At 58.2% G+C, this 18,915-nt stretch overlaps 1 protein-coding gene across 2 annotated transcripts in view; it reads right to left on the bottom strand.

The window, feature by feature from the left end:
* Positions 1–18,201, bottom strand: part of Col5a1 (collagen type V alpha 1 chain) — a 127,559-nt gene extending 109,358 nt beyond the window's left edge. For both annotated transcript variants that reach the window (XM_090330902.1, XM_090330903.1), the window contains exon 1: positions 17,738–18,201. In XM_090330902.1, coding sequence (XP_090187028.1) covers positions 17,738–17,846 — 109 coding nt within the window. In that variant the 5' untranslated portion in view covers positions 17,847–18,201. The remainder of the gene's footprint in view (positions 1–17,737) is intronic.
* Positions 18,202–18,915: the final 714 nt, after the last annotated feature.

The following is an 18,915-nucleotide window of genomic DNA, read 5'->3' as shown; positions in this document are numbered from 1 at the left end:
CAACATTAAGTCTTCTGGTTCATCAATGTGGTATACCCCCACACTTCTTCAGATCCATGGACATGCATACCCTGCACGTCTTCAGATCCGTGGACATGGTAAACCCCTGCACGTCTTCAGATTGTGGATACGGTATATCCTGCACGTCTTCAGATCCGTGGGCATGGCATACCCTGCACGTCTTCAGATCATATACCCCTGCACGTCTTCAGATCCGTGGGCATGGTATACCCTGCACGTCTTCAGATCATATACCCCTGCACGTCTTCAGATCCGTGGACACGGCATACCCCGCACGTCTTCAGATCCGTGGACACGGCATACCCCGCACGTCTTCAGATCCGTGGACACGGCATACCCCGCACGTCTTCAGATCGTGGACACGGTATACTCCTGCACGTCTTCAGATCCGTGGACACGGTATACCCTGCACGTCTTCAGATCCGTGGACACGGTATACCCTGCACATCTTCAGATCCGTGGACATGTATACCACTACACGTCTTCAGATCCGTGGACACGGTATACCCTGCACGTCTTCAGATCCATGGACATGTATACCACTGCACGTCTTCAGATCCGTGGACACGGTATACCCTGCACGTCTTCAGATCCATGGACATGGCATACCCTGCACGTCTTCAGATACATAGATATGGTATACCCTGCATGTCTTCAGATCCGTGGACATGCATGCACTGCACGTCTTCAGATCCATGGACATGGTATAGCCTGCATGTCTTCAGATCCGTGGACATGCATGCACTGCACGTCTCCACATACATAGACATGATATACCCCCACACATCTTCAGATCTATGAATGTGGTATACTCTGCAAGTCTTCAAATCTGTGGACATGGAGTAGGCCTGTACATCTTCAGATACATGAACATGGTATACCATTGCATGTCTTCAGATACATAGATATGGCATACCCTGCATGTCTTCAGATCCGTGGACATGCATGCACTGCACGTCTTCAGATCCATGGACATGTATACCCTGCACGCCTTCAGATCCATGGACATGGTATATCCCCGCATGCCTTCAGATCCATGGACATGTATACCACTGCATGTTTTCAGATACATAGATATGGTATACCCTGCACATCTTCAGATCCATGGACGTGGTATACCCCCACATGTCTTCAGGTCACTTTGCTTTGACAAAACAACATTCTGTGGGCTTCAGTGGACAGTTAAGATCCAACAGAAATAGCATTACGTCCCAACTACCTCATCTTTTCTCCGTGTTGGCCTGAGGCTACAGGACAAAAACAGTTTTTGTGGTCTTTGCCTTAATAGCAGGCACTTTCTACCTAGCCTTTCTAAACCAGAAGCACATTTTTCTTCTTGGGATTTTCTGTGTATTGCACAGAGGTGTGACATTTGAGTGAACCACTCCTCTCCAGGCATCTGCCAGGCCCCTTGGCAAAGCCCAGGTCCAGCTAGCCTTGCCCTTTCAGACTGAAATGTGAACGACAAGCGCATCCATTGGCCGTGTCTTCCTCCCCAACACTGGCAGTGGCTTACATCTGCCTTTCAATTCTCATTCCATGAGACAGCTTTAGACACGGAAGGAAACTGGCTCCTGGAGATGGCTCACCCCTAATGAATGCCACAGAGCTATGTGTGATCAGTGAAATTAAACAGGGTGCATTTCTGATCACAAACCACAGCCACTGTTGTCCCACTGGGCTCCCCCTGCCTTGCACTGCCCAAACGCATGGCCCCCCAAGGGCTCTGTCTGTGGAGCCTAGGCTGGGAGGGGCCCTGAGTTCTACTGGTTCTGTGTACAGGTCTGAATGGCTTCCAAACATTCATCACTATAAGTAAAACTTGAATGGACGCCTTTCCGATCAATACTGTTGCCTCCGCTCATCATTTGGTGATGCTGCCTGTTTCCAGCCCTGCTGTATTTGATTGCCCTGTTGGCGCTGGCCCGTGGGGGGACTCCTCACATGACTTCGAGGATCAGGAAGCACTTTTTCCACTCCTTGAGCTGCATGCACATTCAAAACACTACACCAGGGCTCAAGCAGCTGTGCAGATGTTAAGCGAGGAGGAAACACCCCCAAAGGACACCTGCAAGTAAGCAGCAGGACTCAGAATCCACACAAGCATCCCTGCCAACTCCCTGCCAGCCTCTAATAGGATAATAAGGCTGAGATCAAGGTCTCCTTTGGGCAGATAGCAGGAGGACTCTGGGCATCTCCACCAGGCTCAGAAAGCTCCATCCACCTCCCTAGCGAGGGCAAGTATAGCCTGCAGAGCTGCACAGAGCTCCTGCTCCATTCTGGAACACCCACTCAGAAAAGCAGGCCCCACGCCCCACGCCCCCACCCAGTCTGGCCGGCTGACCTCCCTCTGCTCACCCACCCCACTCCCTTACAGGTGCTCTGAGGTGCATGAAACGCTCCTCCATGGCGGCTGCCTGGTGGTAGGGGACCCAGGACCCAGCACAGCAGAATCAGGGCAGCACCGTCCAGCTGTTCACAGTGGGGACCCCACAAATGTAGGTGGCCGGAAAGGGAAGGGAAGATGGATGGCATTAGAGTCTGCTGGGATTCTACTGGGCTCTAGAAGGTTCTGTCGTACCTTCTGGCTGAAGGGACAGGTACCATTCCTGTTGGTGGTGACTGAGCTCCTCCCCATGGCACAGAAGGTTCTACTCCATCTACCAGATTCAGAAACGAGTTTGCCAGCAGACTCAGGACTGGGCACTCGTCACAGACACAGGAAACAGCTAACCCAGGTCCCAAGAATGGCAGAGCAGTCCCTCTCCAGGAGCAGAGGGCCAGTGCCCTTGACAATGGGCACTGTAACCTGAGGTGTGTAACATGAGAGCCACCTGGGTGGACGCCAGGGACAACCCACCATTGGTGGAACCAGAGTCATGTGAGCAAAGGCTTCAAAAGTCCCTGCATCTGGCTGCAGTGAGTCAGTGTCCCGGCATTCACCCCACGGAAACATCAGAGGCACGCAAGACCTACCAGCATGATGTCCACGCCGGCATTCCTCACAAAGCAAGCAGCTGGGAAGAGCCCCATCCACCCCAAGCGGCAGGCATGGGACGGGAGGATGGGAGGATAGATGGATGGACGGAGTGGACAAGCCGATGGGGTGGAGAGCAGGCAGACGTGAGGGTACAGTGTCCCCTGCCTTCCCACTCTCCTTCCAGAGTTCAAGTTACAAGCCAAACAAGTTCAATGGCAAATCCCAGGGAGAAGTAATAATTCAGCAGCTTTAAGCAGAGTGCAGTTACAACCGTTCTCCATTAGCCCCTGGTGATCTCTATTTGCATAATTCATAAACAGAATCTCTGTAAGTTTTAATCTGTGTCACGTGTCATCTGTGTGCATGTATATGTGTGTATATGTGCATGCTGGTACTGGGGCTTGAACTCATGGCCTGGTGCCACCCTTTAGCTTTTGTTCTCCCTACTTGAGTCACAGTTTCACTCACGTCTGGCTTTGAGGTGATTAACTAGTGATAAGAATATCACAGACTTTTCTGCCTTGGCTGACTTTGAACAGTGATCCTCCCATATCTCGGCCACTGGAGTAGCTAGGATTGCAGACTTCTCCCAGCTGTTCATGTTTGAAGACCACAAACTGCGCTCCCTCGGGCCTTTCAGATAGAAGTTGGCTGCGGGGAACAGGAGAGGCTCGGGAGCAGCCAGCCCCACCCCTCACGGCCCACTCCTGCCCCCTCACCAGTCAGGGCAACATCTTCCTCTCCCCTAAGACTCCTCTGAGGATGAGAACCACACCTCACACACTACGCCAGCCAGGGTAGAAGCAACTGTCCCGTCCCAGCTTTCAAGCATCCTTTCCCTTCACTATGTGTGGCTCAGAAGGGGTGAGGGAAGGGCGGCTAGGGGGAGAGGCTTGTTGTGGCTGGGTCGGGGTGATCTTCCCTTCTACTAGTGACACACTGACAGTACAATGTGTTCTCCTCTTGCTTTGCTGTATGTCCTGTGTCTTGAGTCTGTCTGTCTGGATACACTTCAGACCATCAATGCCATTCCATCAGTCCAGTGCACTAGTGAGCGGCTGCACCACTTACTTCACTCTCCAGCAACACCTGACAGCGGTGCACACGTTTGAGTGTGTCCATGAGAAACATTTCCAAGAGGTGGAGCTGCCGCATCTGAGTTTGTGCACTCGCGCATCTCACAAAGTGCCCACTGGAGTTGGCACTATATGAGAATGTCCACTCGCCACAATGAGAGCTAAACATGCGCCTGCCCACTGTGTGCCAGGCAGGACCACAGCCGTGTCTCTGTCGTTCTCCTTCCCCATCCCCAGAGTTCCAGCTTTATCCCTTCCTTATAAAATGAGACATTTTTCCACGTTTAAAGGTTCCTTCTATTTTCTTTCCCAAGAACTTGTTGTGTCTTTGGGGGCATTTTTGTGTTTGGTGGCTGGCTGTTTCTTATTGAGGTGTAGAAACTCTTTGCCTAGGACGTCTTACCAATCCGTTTTCTGCCTTATGTGTTCATGAGATGAGTGAGGCCCTTTTTAAAATTATTACTGCTTTCTTCTAGCCAGACAGAAAGTCTTGACTTTTGTAGAATCAGGTTTTTTTCTTTTATAACTGCTGTGGCTTATGTCATCCGTAGAACAGCCGTCCCATCTCAAAGTTACAAAACACACTCTCCCATGCTTTCTTCTAGTAGTTCTGTGGTCTGTGTGTTTTTTTTCCCTAAGTTCACATCTTTGATCCATCTGGAATGCATTTGCTACAAGAATAAGGGCAAGATCCAACTGCTTTGTCCCAAATGGCTTCTTGGTTGTCCCAGCCCAGCTCAGTGACTAAGCCTTTCCTTCCCAGCCCATGTGAAACTGTCACAGATTCCTGCCTGGGTCCTGGCACCTCCCGCCCGCGGCCAACTCATTGGCAGGATGAGGAGTCTGCTCCTCACCAGCCCCCCAAAACGATCTCCTCTCAAAGGCAGCCCAGGAAAGAGGGGAGCGCCACCCACCCACGGCATGCCTCCTTGATGCCTGGTGGCACCGAATACCAGACCCAGCCATGACACAAGGTCCACCCAGGAGAATGGTGGCTGAGATCCATTTAGAAGTGGCAGCTTGAATAAATCGAGTTCCCTACTCTGGAGGCTCTCAAAAGAGGCAGAGTCCAACCCACTGACACACCAGCCCAAGCTGAGAATCACAATGGAGATTGGTGCAGAATTCGTGGCTCAACGAACACATGATTAACAACAGATTCAAGCACAGTTTTCCAAAACCAGCTCATCCCACCCAGGCCAATCGGCTGGGTCCCAGCCCGGCTGGCAGCGGCCCACACCCACCTCATCTCAGAGCTGGAAACGCTCCGAGGTCAGCAGCAAGATCAGAGGTGAGAGGAGGCCAAAGAGCTGCAGGGCCAGGAGGTGGAGCTCTAGCAAGAAACCTCACAATGAACTGTCTACACTCCCACCATCCACCCCCCCAAAGGCCATGGGGGGCCCTTGGGGAGAGGTTGGAACGTTCCTGACCAGAGAGCAGCATGAGTCTGGCTAAACGTCAGGAAAGCTGCTTGAAAATCAGGGTCAGTGCTGCTGAAACCTGCAAGGCAGAACCAGGTCATCGGGAGAGGAGAAATGGAAAAGAAGGTAACCGCAGGACTCCACGGGAAACAGCTAACGAATGGGCAGCAGCCCAGAGCCAGAGGGAGGCCAGGCCCGTGCCCTGGCTGCTATATCACCACAGAAATCAAACCAGGAAACAGCTTCTCAATGACGCAAAGAACCCAGCCCCTCTCTGTGCAGAGGAACTGACATGTTCACCAAGATACTGACAGGCTGCATCCTTTACGGTTGTCCTTTGACAAAGGACATGGTAGGGGCTGTCTTTGACCGGGCTTAATTTCAGCTCAGGAAGGGAGGCTCCCTGCACACATCTAGGCCCAGGGTACCAGCATCTGGGAGCACCCTACCAGGAAGTCCTGCAGGACGGGAGCTTCTCCAGGGAAAGGCTCGGAAGTGAAGAAAGAGCGAAGAAGGTGGGCAGGAGACCATTCCAGAACCTAAGTAGAAGCGCTATGAGGTAAGGAGGTAGATGGATCCAGGAGGGAGGTGACCACTAGGGGATGCGCTCAGGACGATGGCAGGCTGGCTGTTGGTGGTCACCTGGGAGTCCCTCCAGGGGCTGCTGTGGGGTGAAAACCACAGCGAGAAAGCACCCAACCCGGGGAGCACAAGAGACTGGTCAGTCACATGCCCAGGAGGCAAGTCAGCAATGCCAGACAGATGGCACTGGATTCTGCTTAGGTGCCCAACTCACACACACACACACAGTCACACACACATACACAGTCACAAGCTAGCCCTTTGCTCGGAAGCCTCGAGGTGACTCCAACTGCTTAGATGAAGCATGTCACCCCTCCCTCTGTCCAGACCTGTGTCCTCTAGTTGGACAACCCACTGGGCCCTGAGCCCGTGGGGCCCCTGGGATAAGCCTGGGGCCAGCCTGGGTAGTATCCTCTCTGCAGCGTTGGGGGAACTGCCACAGCGAACTGTGGCCACCAAAGTAACCAACAGCTACAGAGCCACACATGCAAGCTAAGCCTGACTCCATGGCTTTCCCACACACTGGAATTCCTCGCCTTTCCCAGCAGTCAGCCTGGGACATGCATGGGGTGGGGACAGGTGGGATGGATGGGGACAGGTGGACCACCCAGGGAACACTGTCAAAGGACTCAAGGATAAGTGGAGAGAAAGCCAGGAGAAGCCCCAGTAGGGCCGTCCTTGGCAAGCCCAGAGTCCCTCATCATAAGGGTGCTTAGCATAAGATCGGGGGAGTCTGGAGGCTCAGCCAGGGCCCTGTGCTCAGGGTTTGTGTTTTTCTTTTCTAGAATGCCAAGGGTTTCACGATGCGGATTACACCCTGATTCTGCTTCCTGGACCCCGGCGAGGTTACAGCTCCACTCTTGGGACCTCTGATGGACTGCTCAGCCCAGCCTGGAGACGAGGGGACACAGTGCCCCCACCCCCAGGCACACACACACACACACACACACACACACACACACACACGTACACACACACCATTAGCAGTGCTGGCCTGCCTGGACAGACCCAGGTCCTTTCCCCATGTGTCAGCTGAGGTACAGCAGGCATGAGGCTCCCCATCAGCCTTCCTCTCCACTGGGACGGCACTTGAGTGAGAACAGGGCTGTTCCCCCTAAGCACGCAGCCCGCCTGCAGCTGGAGGCAGGGCTCAAGAGCTAATCCCACAGAGCTCATCTATGACAGGAGGAGCTGGGGCGGGGGTGGGGGAGTGCTGATGATGGAGCCCTGAAAGCTCAGATCCCCCCTGGATGCCAAGCCGCCTGGTGCCCACACCCACCATGGCCAGAGGCTCAGAAGGAAGGCAAGGAGGGCAGGGAGAACAAGGGGCCTTGCTGCTGGTCAGCTCTCCTCACTGCCACTCCCTCTCAGCCCCTAAGTGAGGGATGAAGACCCCCAAAGAAAAAGAACAGTCATGGGTGGTTGGGGCAGAGCCCTGCTCACTGCACGTGTGGCACTGACCACGGTGCGCTCCACGAGGAGACAGAGCCAAATCTGGGCTGGTGGCTCACTGCAGAAACTCCAGGCGCCGTGGCTCGGAAAGTGTGGTGAGGATCAGACAAGGGGAAAGCAGCGAGGGGCCGTGGGGGGGTGGGGGGACGAGGGCAGTACAGGGCAGTCCTTTCACCTTCAGGAAAAAGTCTTCCAACACCCCAGACTTCCTACCTTGGCCCACACTTAAATTACCAGAGTGAGGAAGGGCTTGGAGGAGCGCAGGGCCTGCCTGGAGAGACCACCGCCCTTGCCCATCCAGACTGGAGACTATCTTCCTCAGCTGTCCCCATCTGGTCCCCAGGCCCCCTGCAGGACAGGACAACACAACACAGGACCAGCAGCTACCTGGCTCCGCCTCCCCCATGTCCAGGGTGTAGAAGCCAGGCCAGGGGGCAAGGGAGGCCCTTGGCTTCCACCTGTGTCACCCCATCTGCCCGCGGGCCACACTTGGGCAGCGGCCCCTCCCCAGGGCCTAAAAGCCCACGCAGGCCAGGCAGCTGTTTACAACTGGCCAGGCCCTGGCCTCAATAAAGGGAGAAGGAACATGTCCACAGAGGGCTGGGAAAGCTGCAGGGCGTGTGAGGACAGGCTGATCCCGGCCTGGGGGACCAGGGCAGGGCCCTCCCCATCGACGGCCGCAGCAGCACTGAAGAGATGGGCCACGTCCACACCCACGGGTTCCCACTCACTCCCCGGAGGAAGGGGAGTGAGGGGACGAGTGAGACCATGGGCCTTGGCCCATGAACCACAGAGCCTTCCAGCAGAGGACCCCCCCTCCCTGCCTGCTGACCGCCACGCTGCCCCACCAGAGGGACTTGGTAAACACAGGGGGCAGGGCCAGCCTGCCAGGAAGGCCTGCAGGCTGGAGCGGGGACTCACCCTGACACCTACAGGAGCCCCACTGCCTCCGGTCCTTGTGGCTGGCCTATCTCTAGTGCCTCTGCTGCTCAGATAAACCGACTCAGCTCAGCGGTCCAGTGACCCGTTCCAGGCCTCACGGCCAGGTTTCTTGTCCGGTGACCGAAGCAGCACAGCCCACCGTGACATTACTAGGTGGGAAAAAGAACATGCCCACCCCAGGGCCAGGACACCACGTCCTGTCCCTCTAGTCACAAAGTCGAGAGACTACCAGAAGCCACAACTGCTCCGACACTGCGTGTACTCCTTTGCAAAGTGGCCCGTAGGGCTTCTGTTTCCTTCTGGGGTCGGGGCCTGTCCACCGGTGGGCCCTGGTGCCCCAGGACACAGAGCTGAATCCCAAGTCTTTCCAGGGAATTAGGTTAAGGTTCAGATGCACCCTGGCCCTGCTGGCTCTGCCCTGGTCACCAGTGAACCCCGCTGCAATGGTGGTGTGGCTTTGGCTGAGCTCAGCCCAGCATCTGCAAGCAGCCACCTTCCTCCTTCCACACTTGGCAGTGCCTCTCGATCCCCACCAGGAGGTGGGATGACCCGGTAACTGACAGCCGGGCCGCCGTCCTGCTGGCACCTATCTCCCCAGGGACCTCCCACCCTGATGCTGACGGCCTGATACCTACAGGAATCTCACTGCCCATGGCGCCTCTGGTCTCCTCAGCTGACCGCTCTTCCAGGGGGCGGTAAACTGGCTCGAATCAGAGAGGTCAAGTGAAGTGTTCGGGGGTCCACAGCCTGCCCTGGTCCCGACAGCTCTTGTGGCCTCCAAGGTCCTTCTATGTCACATCCTGAAGCCCCTCTGCCTCCCCTCCCACTTTCTTTTCAAAAGCCAAAGAGATAAGCCAACCATAATGCAGTGGCCATGGAGCATGGACAGACAGACCCAAAAGTTAGGACATACACCTGTCTGGTCTGTCCAGTGTCTCTCCAACCTATGACCAGTGCCTCGCTTTGGGGTGGCCTGGCAGGTCCAGCCTGCTCTCCAGGTCCTGGAGGTCCACATGCACAAGGCAGGGCCCCAAGGGCCCTGAGACTGGCTGCCGTGTGGGGTCCCAGCCTCCCTCTGTAGCCTCGGTCTACTGCTGAGCCCCTCCAAGCCCACCTTCAAGCAGGCTGGACCTGCCCCCCACCTTGCTTTGCTCCTTTTAAATCCAGGCCCCCGGGGCAGTCATATGCCCTCTGCAAAGTGCCAGCGTGCTGCATCTCCCTGGGGACCTGGCCTCCATGCCAGGCATTCCTGGAGGGCGGCGGGGAGGGTGGAGGGGAGAAGCTGCCACAGCTGCAGGACTAAGTGAGGACAACCAGGGCGGGGCCTTCCTGCTTGGCAGCCCGGCAGTCCCCAGTGCCCCCCGAGTCTCAGACACGGGGGGAGCCCTGTAGGTCCTCCGTGTTTCATGCCACCACGCAGCCCCAGAGCCAGGGAGCTGCCAGCACTGGGCACCAGTGGGCATTCCTGGACGCCGGCCCGCAGGCAGCTCACTGACGAGACAGCAGACCCCTTGTGGTGAACCCTGACTCACAAGCTCGTACTCTGGGATCAGGGGCAGGCTGAGGTCCACCCACCCACCTCGCCTTGCTGGGACTTAGAGAACATGAAGAGGGGCGGCCCCTGGGTCCCTGTGCCAATCAGTGAGCACCAAGCTTGGCGTTGTCGCCGGTGGGGCTCCCTGCGTGATGTGTGCAGACCCAGGTAGAGGCTGTGCTAAGTCACAGAGCGGGGACGAGCCTCCAGACAGGCTGGGCCGCTCCTGCACAACGGAGACACCCAAGGCCCTTCAATCCTCCTAGGACAAGTGAAACTGTACATCACTTCCCAAATGGGGGAAACTGAGGCATGAACAGGTTCTGCAGGCAGCCTCTGCTGGGCGGAGCCCCGATGCACAGCGAGAGAGATACAACCTCTCTTCCCCACTGAGAAGCTGGCCAGGTCAGAGGCTGTGGGAATCAGCCACCCTCCACCCCCCTGGCCAGGGCCTTCAGGTCAGCAACCCTCTGTAAGCACCATGGAGTCCCCAAGGAAATGCTCTCATCCCTCCCCGATGCTGTGTCACCAAGGTGACAGTGCGGAGTCTGGAAGTGGTGAATTAGTGGTCACAGCTTTCCTGGGAACCACAGAGAGGCCCTCGAGAGGCTGCAGGCCTCCCGTTGGGATCCTGTCCTTACGGTCACCTGGGCAGATGGTCAGCAGTGAAAGCAATGCAGAGACCCGCTGCACAGCCAGCAGGGCCAGGGGGTATCTCAGAGGGCAGACCTGGGAGTTCGGTGGAACACCACAGGACCCCTTTTCTAGGCTCACCACCCTCCACCTCAGTCCCTACTCCCTAAGACCTGCCTAGAAGCAGTGTGTAGAATAATAGGGTCTTCCCTTTGGAGGAGGGAAGGGAGGGGCAGAAGACCACCACAAAGAAGAGAAGCAAGCAATCATTCTCAGCATCCTCTCCCCTCCCAGCCCAGATCCTCCCCAACCGAGAAAGGGGAAGACAGAAGCCGCAGAAAAGGCTTCCAGCCCCTCAGCCACATCCCAGCCAACTCAGAGACATCCCAGCACCAAGAACGGTCACAAGGACCTGAGGAAACAGTTCATCAGGCCCATTCCAACATGGCTTCGTTGCTCTAAGGCTAACATGAGCCCAATGTAAGGTGGAGGGGGGGGTGTGAAGAGATGGATTTAAGCTGTGAGGCCTTTCATGACTGCATGCTGCCTACCACCACAGGCTCCAGAAACTGACCCAAATGGGCCAGGGCTCTGCCAGAGCACTGCCCTTCAAAGAAGCCTGGGCATATCTTGTCATATCTGGAAAGCTACAGCGGAGGCAGGTGGGATGGCTCACCTCTACAATCCCAGCTACTGAGGAGGCTGAGATCTGAGCATAGAAGTTCAAAGCCAGCCTGGGTAGGAGAGTCTGTGACATTCTTATCTCCAACTAACTGGCCAAACGTCAGAAGTGGAGCTGCGACTCAAGTGGTAGAGTGCTATCCTTAAGCAAAAAAGCTCAGACCCCAAGTCCTGAGTTCAAGCCCCAGGACCATCACAGAGAGAGAGAGAGAGAGAGAGAGAGAGAGAGAGAGAGAGAGAGAGAGAGAGAGAGAGAGAGAGGGAGGGAGGGAGGGAGGGAGGGAGGGAGGGAGGGAGGGAGGGAGGGAGACAGAGAGAGAGCGCAGCTAAGCCAGACGAGGTAGCTCATACTTGTAATCCTAGCTACTCTAGAGGCTGAGATTGGGAGCAAGCCTGTGCAGTTTCTGAGACCCCCTTCTCAATGAATAGCTAAGCATGGTGGTATGTACCTGTCATTCCAGCTATGGTGGGACTAGGTGAATCACCACCATCCAGGCACAGTCAGAGAGAGAGAGACAGACAGACAGAGAGACAGAGAAGGGGACAGAGGCAGACAGAGACAGAGCTAATCTCCAAAGTAAGATGGGGGCATGGCTCAGCAGGAGAGCAAACACAGGCTCTAGGCTTAAACCCCAGCACCACCAAAAATCACAGGATGACACTCCACTCCAGTGTGTGTGGTAGAACCTTCAGAGGGATTTTCCTGAAACCAGCGGAGCCTGGCCACACCCACTCTACCAGGCCACACCCACCTGGCATGGCTTTGTGCAGGGACCGGAGGCCTCTCCATATGACTGGGCTCAATGGACCTGAAAATGCAAGTGACAGCTAACACGGGAGGCAGAGGGCAGTCTTCATGGTTTTGTGCCAACGGGGCTGGCTGGACATCTGAGTGCATATCTGAGAATGAAGGCAGCCCCCTAGGTCCCCTGAGGAGCACAGGCCCCTGCCCAGGCCAGGCTTAGAGGGTCAATCAGGCATGGACCTGAAGCCAGGCCTGGACATGCATGGAAGCCTGGGGAAGGGCACAGCAGGCAGTGCCCTCTGTGTGAATGGAGGGATGGAGGGAACCTGCCTGCACACAGGGGGGAGCTGGCCAGGGCCCAACAGACTCACGATTCAGCCCCCTGTCCAAGTGGGGCATTTCCCGCACACCACCACTGCAACACAAGCTTCTGTGGGCCCGAAACCGCTCACCCAGGGACCCCCTGAACCCACTGGCACAGGTCTGGTAAAGTCCACCGATCCCAGCCAGCACACGTGGAACTCCCCCTTTCTTGCCCACACAAGGGTCCTCCTGCTGCCTCTCCATGGGCAGAGTGGACGGCAGCTCCACCAGGCTCCACACACACTGACACGGGCATCCACTCCACCAGGAGATCACTTCTTTTTCCCCAAGGCCAGGATCAGAGCCTTTCCATTGAAATCACTCCGCTCACACGCATCCACTTTGATGGTAATTTGTGACATTTGTTAAAAACAAAGAGAGACCACCAGAATCCCTAATGCCAAGGCATTGGCAGGAGAGCAAAGAATGAAAACTAAATTTTCCATGAAGACCCAGGAATCAGAAAATAAAGAGGCCCCGGGTCATGGGCATAAATGTCTCTGTGCACACCCCGGAGCTCTGAGGAACTACGTTTTGAGAAAAGTGGGTCAGACTGTGGTTCCATTTCTTAGATCTTAGTCACCAAACAACAGTGGCATTTGCCACTAATGTGTGGTTTTTACTAAGGCTGGGAATCTTCCAGAAAAATGAGTTGATGGTTGAGGCTAATTGACACGATGACACACAGTGACCCCACTGCTCACACAGTGCATCCAAGTGTGTACCCCTTCCCCACATCATCCACTCCATCCACTAACTCCTCCCTAGGGCTGGGCAGACTGGCAGGGAACTCATATGCCCCCTTCCCACGGGATCCCCTTTCACTGCACCAGCCACATCCACAGTCAGCCACACGTGGACCTGGGCCTTTAAGGTCCCACCCCAGTCCCTCCTTGAAAGGTGTGTGCATGGGGGTACAGGGGTGAACTTGGCCTGGTCCCAGAGGCCCAAGGACAGACCTCAGACCCTTGAGACAGCATGGAATGAGGAGGGAGGCTTGCTGGTCCTGCTCCCTGTCACCTCTTTCACAGGACAGGGAGGGGAGCAGAGCCAACAGCCCCTATGCCTGGCCTCTGGCTGCCTCAGGGTCCTGAGCAAGAGTCAGTTAGGCATTGAGTCCTCACAAGAATCACATTTGCTTCCCAGGTGGGGAAACTGAGTCACCAGCCATTGTATGCACCACCGGTAGGAGTGGGAGCCGGGAATCCAGCCACCTGCACTTCCCAGTCCTCCCCTCCTGTTCTGCAAGCTGGCCATGTCCTCCAATGGCCCCAGGGATGCCCCTGAAAGAGGCCCCAGGCAGGCCCCACCGACAGGAACTCACGACACCTGTGAACCAGGCCAGAAATGTACAAACCAACACCTGGAGGAGAGCAGACACCAGATGTGCAGATGTGACGGGAGGACAGAGCACCACTCTCCTGTGAGCAAAACAAACCCCCAACTGGGAGGCCCTCGGACCCCAGGTACTAAGCACAGAAGCACCTGGGAACAGATGGGCAAACACCCGCATGCATGCTCGCACACACATGTACACACATGTGTGCGTTCATGGCACATGCAAAATATACAACTCAGGCATATACAACAAGGTCTCTGCTTCCCATGTGCCATGCACCAGGTACTAGGTACCCAGGGCTCTCCACAGGTTCAGCTTCTTCCTGTTTCCCTGTCACCCTTAAAGCAAAAGGTGGGGGATCCCCATTTTACAATGGGGGAACTGAGGCACAGAGACTCAGTCCAACCCAGCCAGCTTGACAGCCTAGGAGGCAAAGACACTCAGCCTATGGACCAAAGCCAGTCTCACTTGTCTGCAAAGCTAGGCAGATGCTTACATGATGCCAGATCCAGCCCCTGACCTGGGGACAGAACGGGAAGGGTTGTCACAGAGAGGATCTAGGTAGCTCCTGGGACCCTTCCTCTCATTCCCGCACTCTCCTGGGGTCAAATCCCCAGGCAGGCAGGGGCTAGGGGCTTTCCAGAAAAGGGAAACAGTAATCACCCGCTCCCGCCTAGGGACACAGTGTGGAATGTCCTGGCAGGAAGGCGGGGCAGGGCAAGATTAAAACCAGAGATGGACACAGCCCCCCCCCCCCCAGCCAAGAGGCAAAAAGACCCTTGCAATACCACCTCCTCCAGGCAGCCCCGGGCACCCCAGGAAGTCATCCCTCACAGGGACTCAGCATAACCCACGTGGACCTTGCTGTGAAAGGAAGGGGAGCCAGTACCCCTTCACTTCCACTTCCCACACGCCTCCCAGGCCAGGCGAAAAGGCGAGCCAGGCACGAACAAGCAGTTCTGACTTTGAAAAGGCCTGGGCACCAAGGAGGGATGGGGAGAATGGGGGAAACTGAAGCTCACTCCACGAAACCATAGCGTTCCACGGGAGAGAGGGAAGGAAAGCCGGGGAAGAGGAAAGAAAGAGAGGAGGGGAAAAAAAGGAAAGAAGGGGGACAGAAGGGACAGGGAAAGAGGGAGGAGAAAGGCAGGAGGCGGGAAAGGGAAAATCCACTATGCTGGCCAAACAGACACCTCATCCCCCCAGGGCCCTGTTCTGGTCTGGGCCCCCCAGCCTGGACGGCAGCCCACGGCCAAGGCTCAGCAGAGACACAGAGAAGGCAAAGAGCACCTTCCAGGACCGGAGGCCGTCCTGCCAGGGGCCAGGGCCTGAGCCCTGACCCTTCTGGAGCTCTGTGAAGACCCAGCAGGGTGATGCAGCCCGGTGTCAGGGTGACACCAGCAAACCCATCGCCAGAGTTAACTGTCTCCATGGCTGTTCCCAGGGCCACATGTGACAGGGAAGGACCACCCCGCCCCAGTTGGCAGTGCCAGGGCTCCGGCTCCACTCTGCATGCAGCACTGGGGTGTGGGCAAGGGACCTCGGACCTAATGCTCACCAGGGTTCACTGCCCCTGTGCTGGAGGGCCAGACCTTCCCAACCCACCCGTTCCACGAGACAAAGCCTGGGACCCAGGAAGAGGGGCCAGGTGGAAGAGGCAAAGATCAGGAGAGGCCAGCATCCCGAAGGCAGGGACTGCCAGCGGGCATCAGCTGAGCTTGGCTAAGGGTGTGGCCGTGGGGAGCATCCAGAAATAATCTGCAGGGTGGGGCCAGAGGTTGCAGCCCTTGCCAACACCCCAGGAACAGCCCCCGGGGTGTCATCATCAGAGGAGAGGCTGTGTGCCACACCAGGAGGGCGCCCTGCCCTGGCAGGCACAGCTGAGTGGCCACAGGTCCTGCAGAGACTGTGGGAACAATCCTCCAGCCACAGAAAAGTAGCTGAGGGAGGGAGAAGGTTTGTTCGTGGGGAACTCTAGGCCCGCTGGCTGGATTCCCCCAGCAACTCGTCTTTCTGGGAGGGAGCGGGGAGGACAAGGAGGTCCATGCTGCCAGTTGATTGAGTCAGAGGAAATTTAACCATTCCATATCTGTCAGAACACACAAAACTTGGCCAGCGCTCCCGAGCAGATCCTTGCAAAAAGCCATCACGTGAACGAGGCCCACCAATAGTGCATGGAGGAGATGACCTCAATTTCCAAATATTGGGGTCACGTTTCATTTCTCATCCTCTCCTTCTCCGTTAGGACATTAAGCAGCCCCGAATGCAATCTGACTTTTCACTCCCTCACACGCTTGGCCAAGAAGAAGGCAGAGAGTGAGCTGTGTTCACAGAAAACATCTGGCAAGTTCCAAGAAAAGAGAAACAAGGGGCCTGCAGGGGGCTTTTCCTGCCTCCCCAGGGTCTCAAGTCCACAGCCAGCCCCTCTGTTCCAACCACGCATGGAGGATGACTTCAAACTGGGACCCACCCTGGGAGGGGAAGACAGGGTTATGACACCCAGCCAGAAAATCAGCTTCTTGCATGCTTCCCAAAGTCTGTTTGAACCAAAGAAAAATGTCCACTGCCACAGCCTCGACCTCGTCGGCCACCCTGGGTCAGTTCTGAGTCGGGAAGGGAAATCTGAGCGGGAAGAGGATGAGAGCAGAGCAAGGCAGACAGAGGGGCGGCAAGGACAAAGTAAAGTGTAACACACACACACACACACACGCATACACGCACACACAGCACGTGTGGGACATCAGGACGAGCCCTGGCCTGGGGAAAACCCCACTGGAGGAGCTCTGGAGGCCTGGGAGGCAGCAGGGGCCCAGGACCACATTCTCCAGCCCTGCTCTGCTCCACTTGCTGTTGGCCTCCCCTGGTATCCTCTCTCTCCCCAGCTGGCCCCTGGGAAAGAACACAGTCCAAACCAGACCCTGGACCCCAGACGGGACTTCAACTCCTTTTCCAGAGCCCCTGCCCCACCCCTGCACATCCACTGGAGCCCAGGGAGCACTGACCCTGGGCAGGGGAAAGGAAAGGGAGTTAAACTGACACATGAGTCTCCAAATCCCAAACGAAGGGGCAAGGACCAGCCGGTCCAGCTGCCCACTGTGCTTCCTGACTCTGCACCTGGCGGCTTCACCTCCCCACCTGTTGGTGGGAGCCAGGGCACTTTCCTGGACCTGGGGCTAACGACCCGTGGGCAGGCTGGTCCTCAGCGTGCTGAAACTACAGGAATCCAGGGACACAGTCAGTGAGTTCAGAGGCCTCCGGGAAGCAGGGTCCTGCTAAGGACCCACCCTGGCAGGGAAAACCACATCTGCAGATGGTCTGAGTGGGTCTCAGCCCGGGCTCCAAGGCCCTCTATTCCCCACATCCCAACTTTGGGCAGCAACTCTCCCACCCCCGCCCTCCAAGCGGGAAGACAGCCTTCTAGGGGTAAGGATGTGGAATCCTGTTAGACACAAGAGCTGGGCTGCCGTCCCCTAAGACTCCGGTGCCCGGAACTCTCAAGAGATCAGGCTGACCCCAAGAAAGCGGAGCGCCAGCCCCGCCTGGAGGAGGAGGGGGGCTGGTGGAGGATGCCCCGCGCGGGGGGCCCAAACCTCTGGGATTCCCCCACCCACCCCAGCGTCCCGCGGAGCAGACGGGCTGGACTGTAGGGGGCGACCCTGCCCGGATCTCTCCAGAGGACGTCCCGCTGCAGGGCTGTGTGGGCGCAAGCGGGACGCGGGACGGAGAAGACAGGGTTTGGAACAAAAGTCAGCCCGCCGCGGGCGGAACCACGCGCGGGCCTCCCCTCCACCCCGCCAGCAGTCTGGGGTCCGTGCGGGCGCGGCCCCCTCTCCCGGGCCCCCAGCCGACGGCGGCCACGGCCCGTGCATTCCACCGGCGGGCGGCGAGGGCGCCCGGGATGACAGCGGCGCCGCGCGCCCCGCGCCCCGCGCGCCCGGCCCCCCGCCCGGCCCCCGCCCGGCCCGTACCTGCGCGGCTCGGAGGCGGCGCCCACAGCAGCAGCAGGAGCAGCAGCAGCGGCGGGGACGGCGGCGGGGCGCCGGGACTGCGCGCTTTCCAGCGGGTGTGGACGTCCATGCTGGCGGCGGGGCGGGCTGGGGGCGCGCGGGACGCACGGGGGACGCGGGCGCGGCCGGCGGCGGACGCAGCGAGAGCCAACCAACTTCAAGAAGTCATGGAGAGCTCGGCGGCCCGCGCGGGGCCTCCGCGGGGCGGGCGCGCGCGGGCGGGAGGGTCGCCGGGGCCCCGCTCGCTCCCTCGCCCCTGGGCCCTCGCCCCCTCGCCCTCGCACTCGCCCTCGCGCTCCTGGCCTCCTCCTCCTCCTCCTCCCGCTCCAGGCCCCCTCGCCTCCCCTGGCCGCCGCCGCCCCGCGACCCGCTCCCCCTGGGCGCTCCCGCCGGAGTGAGCTCGCGCGCCCGCCGCGGGAACGTGGACTGCGGACCTCGCCCTGGGCGCCCCGCACTTTTCCCCCCGTTTCCCCTCCCTCCTCCGGGACGCCCCCCCCCCCCGCCCCGTGGAAGCTGTCGATCCCTGACGCCCGCAGCGAATCAGCGCCGAGCGCCGCGCTCCGCCAGGCCGGCCCCCGCCTCCCACTGGGCGCCGCCGGCGAGGGGGTGGAGACCGGGCCGGGCGGCCGGGCGGCCGGGCGAGTCGCGGCGGGGCCGGGCGGGCCGGGGCGGGGCCGCGCGGGCCGGGGCGGGCCGGGGGGCGGGCGCCCCGGCTCTTTCCCCTGCGCCCCGCCGGCGGCTGAGCCGGGGCGCCCGTCGGGGCTCCCCACCCTCCCCACCCCAGGTGCCCGCCTCTGGCACCAGTGCAGAGGGACCCCCGAAGTGCGAGCCCTTCGGGTTATAGAACTTTGTCTCGAGGCAGCGGAGCCCAAGCTCCGCTTCTGGTGGAGACCCCAACCTCACGGGGCGCCCGCGCTGCCCCCCGCACCCCGCCCGAACGTTACCTGGAGTCCCCACTTGGGGCGGGGGGAGAGGGGAGAAGGGAGGGGTCCAACATTCCAAATGGGTCCTCGAATGGACACGGAACATCTGGGTTACTAATGGGAAGTTTGGTGCCAAACTCCACCCTCGCCCATCCGCCCACCCGCCCGGACCCTCTGGCCTGGTCCCAGGGTCCCATCTCTCCTCTCCTTCTGCGG

This window comes from Megascapheus bottae, chromosome 3 (assembly GCF_031878675.1).
Source record: "Megascapheus bottae isolate mThoBot1 chromosome 3, mThoBot2.hap1, whole genome shotgun sequence".
Taxonomy (NCBI): Eukaryota; Metazoa; Chordata; class Mammalia; order Rodentia; family Geomyidae; genus Megascapheus; species Megascapheus bottae.
This window is presented reverse-complemented; position numbering and strand designations above follow the sequence as displayed.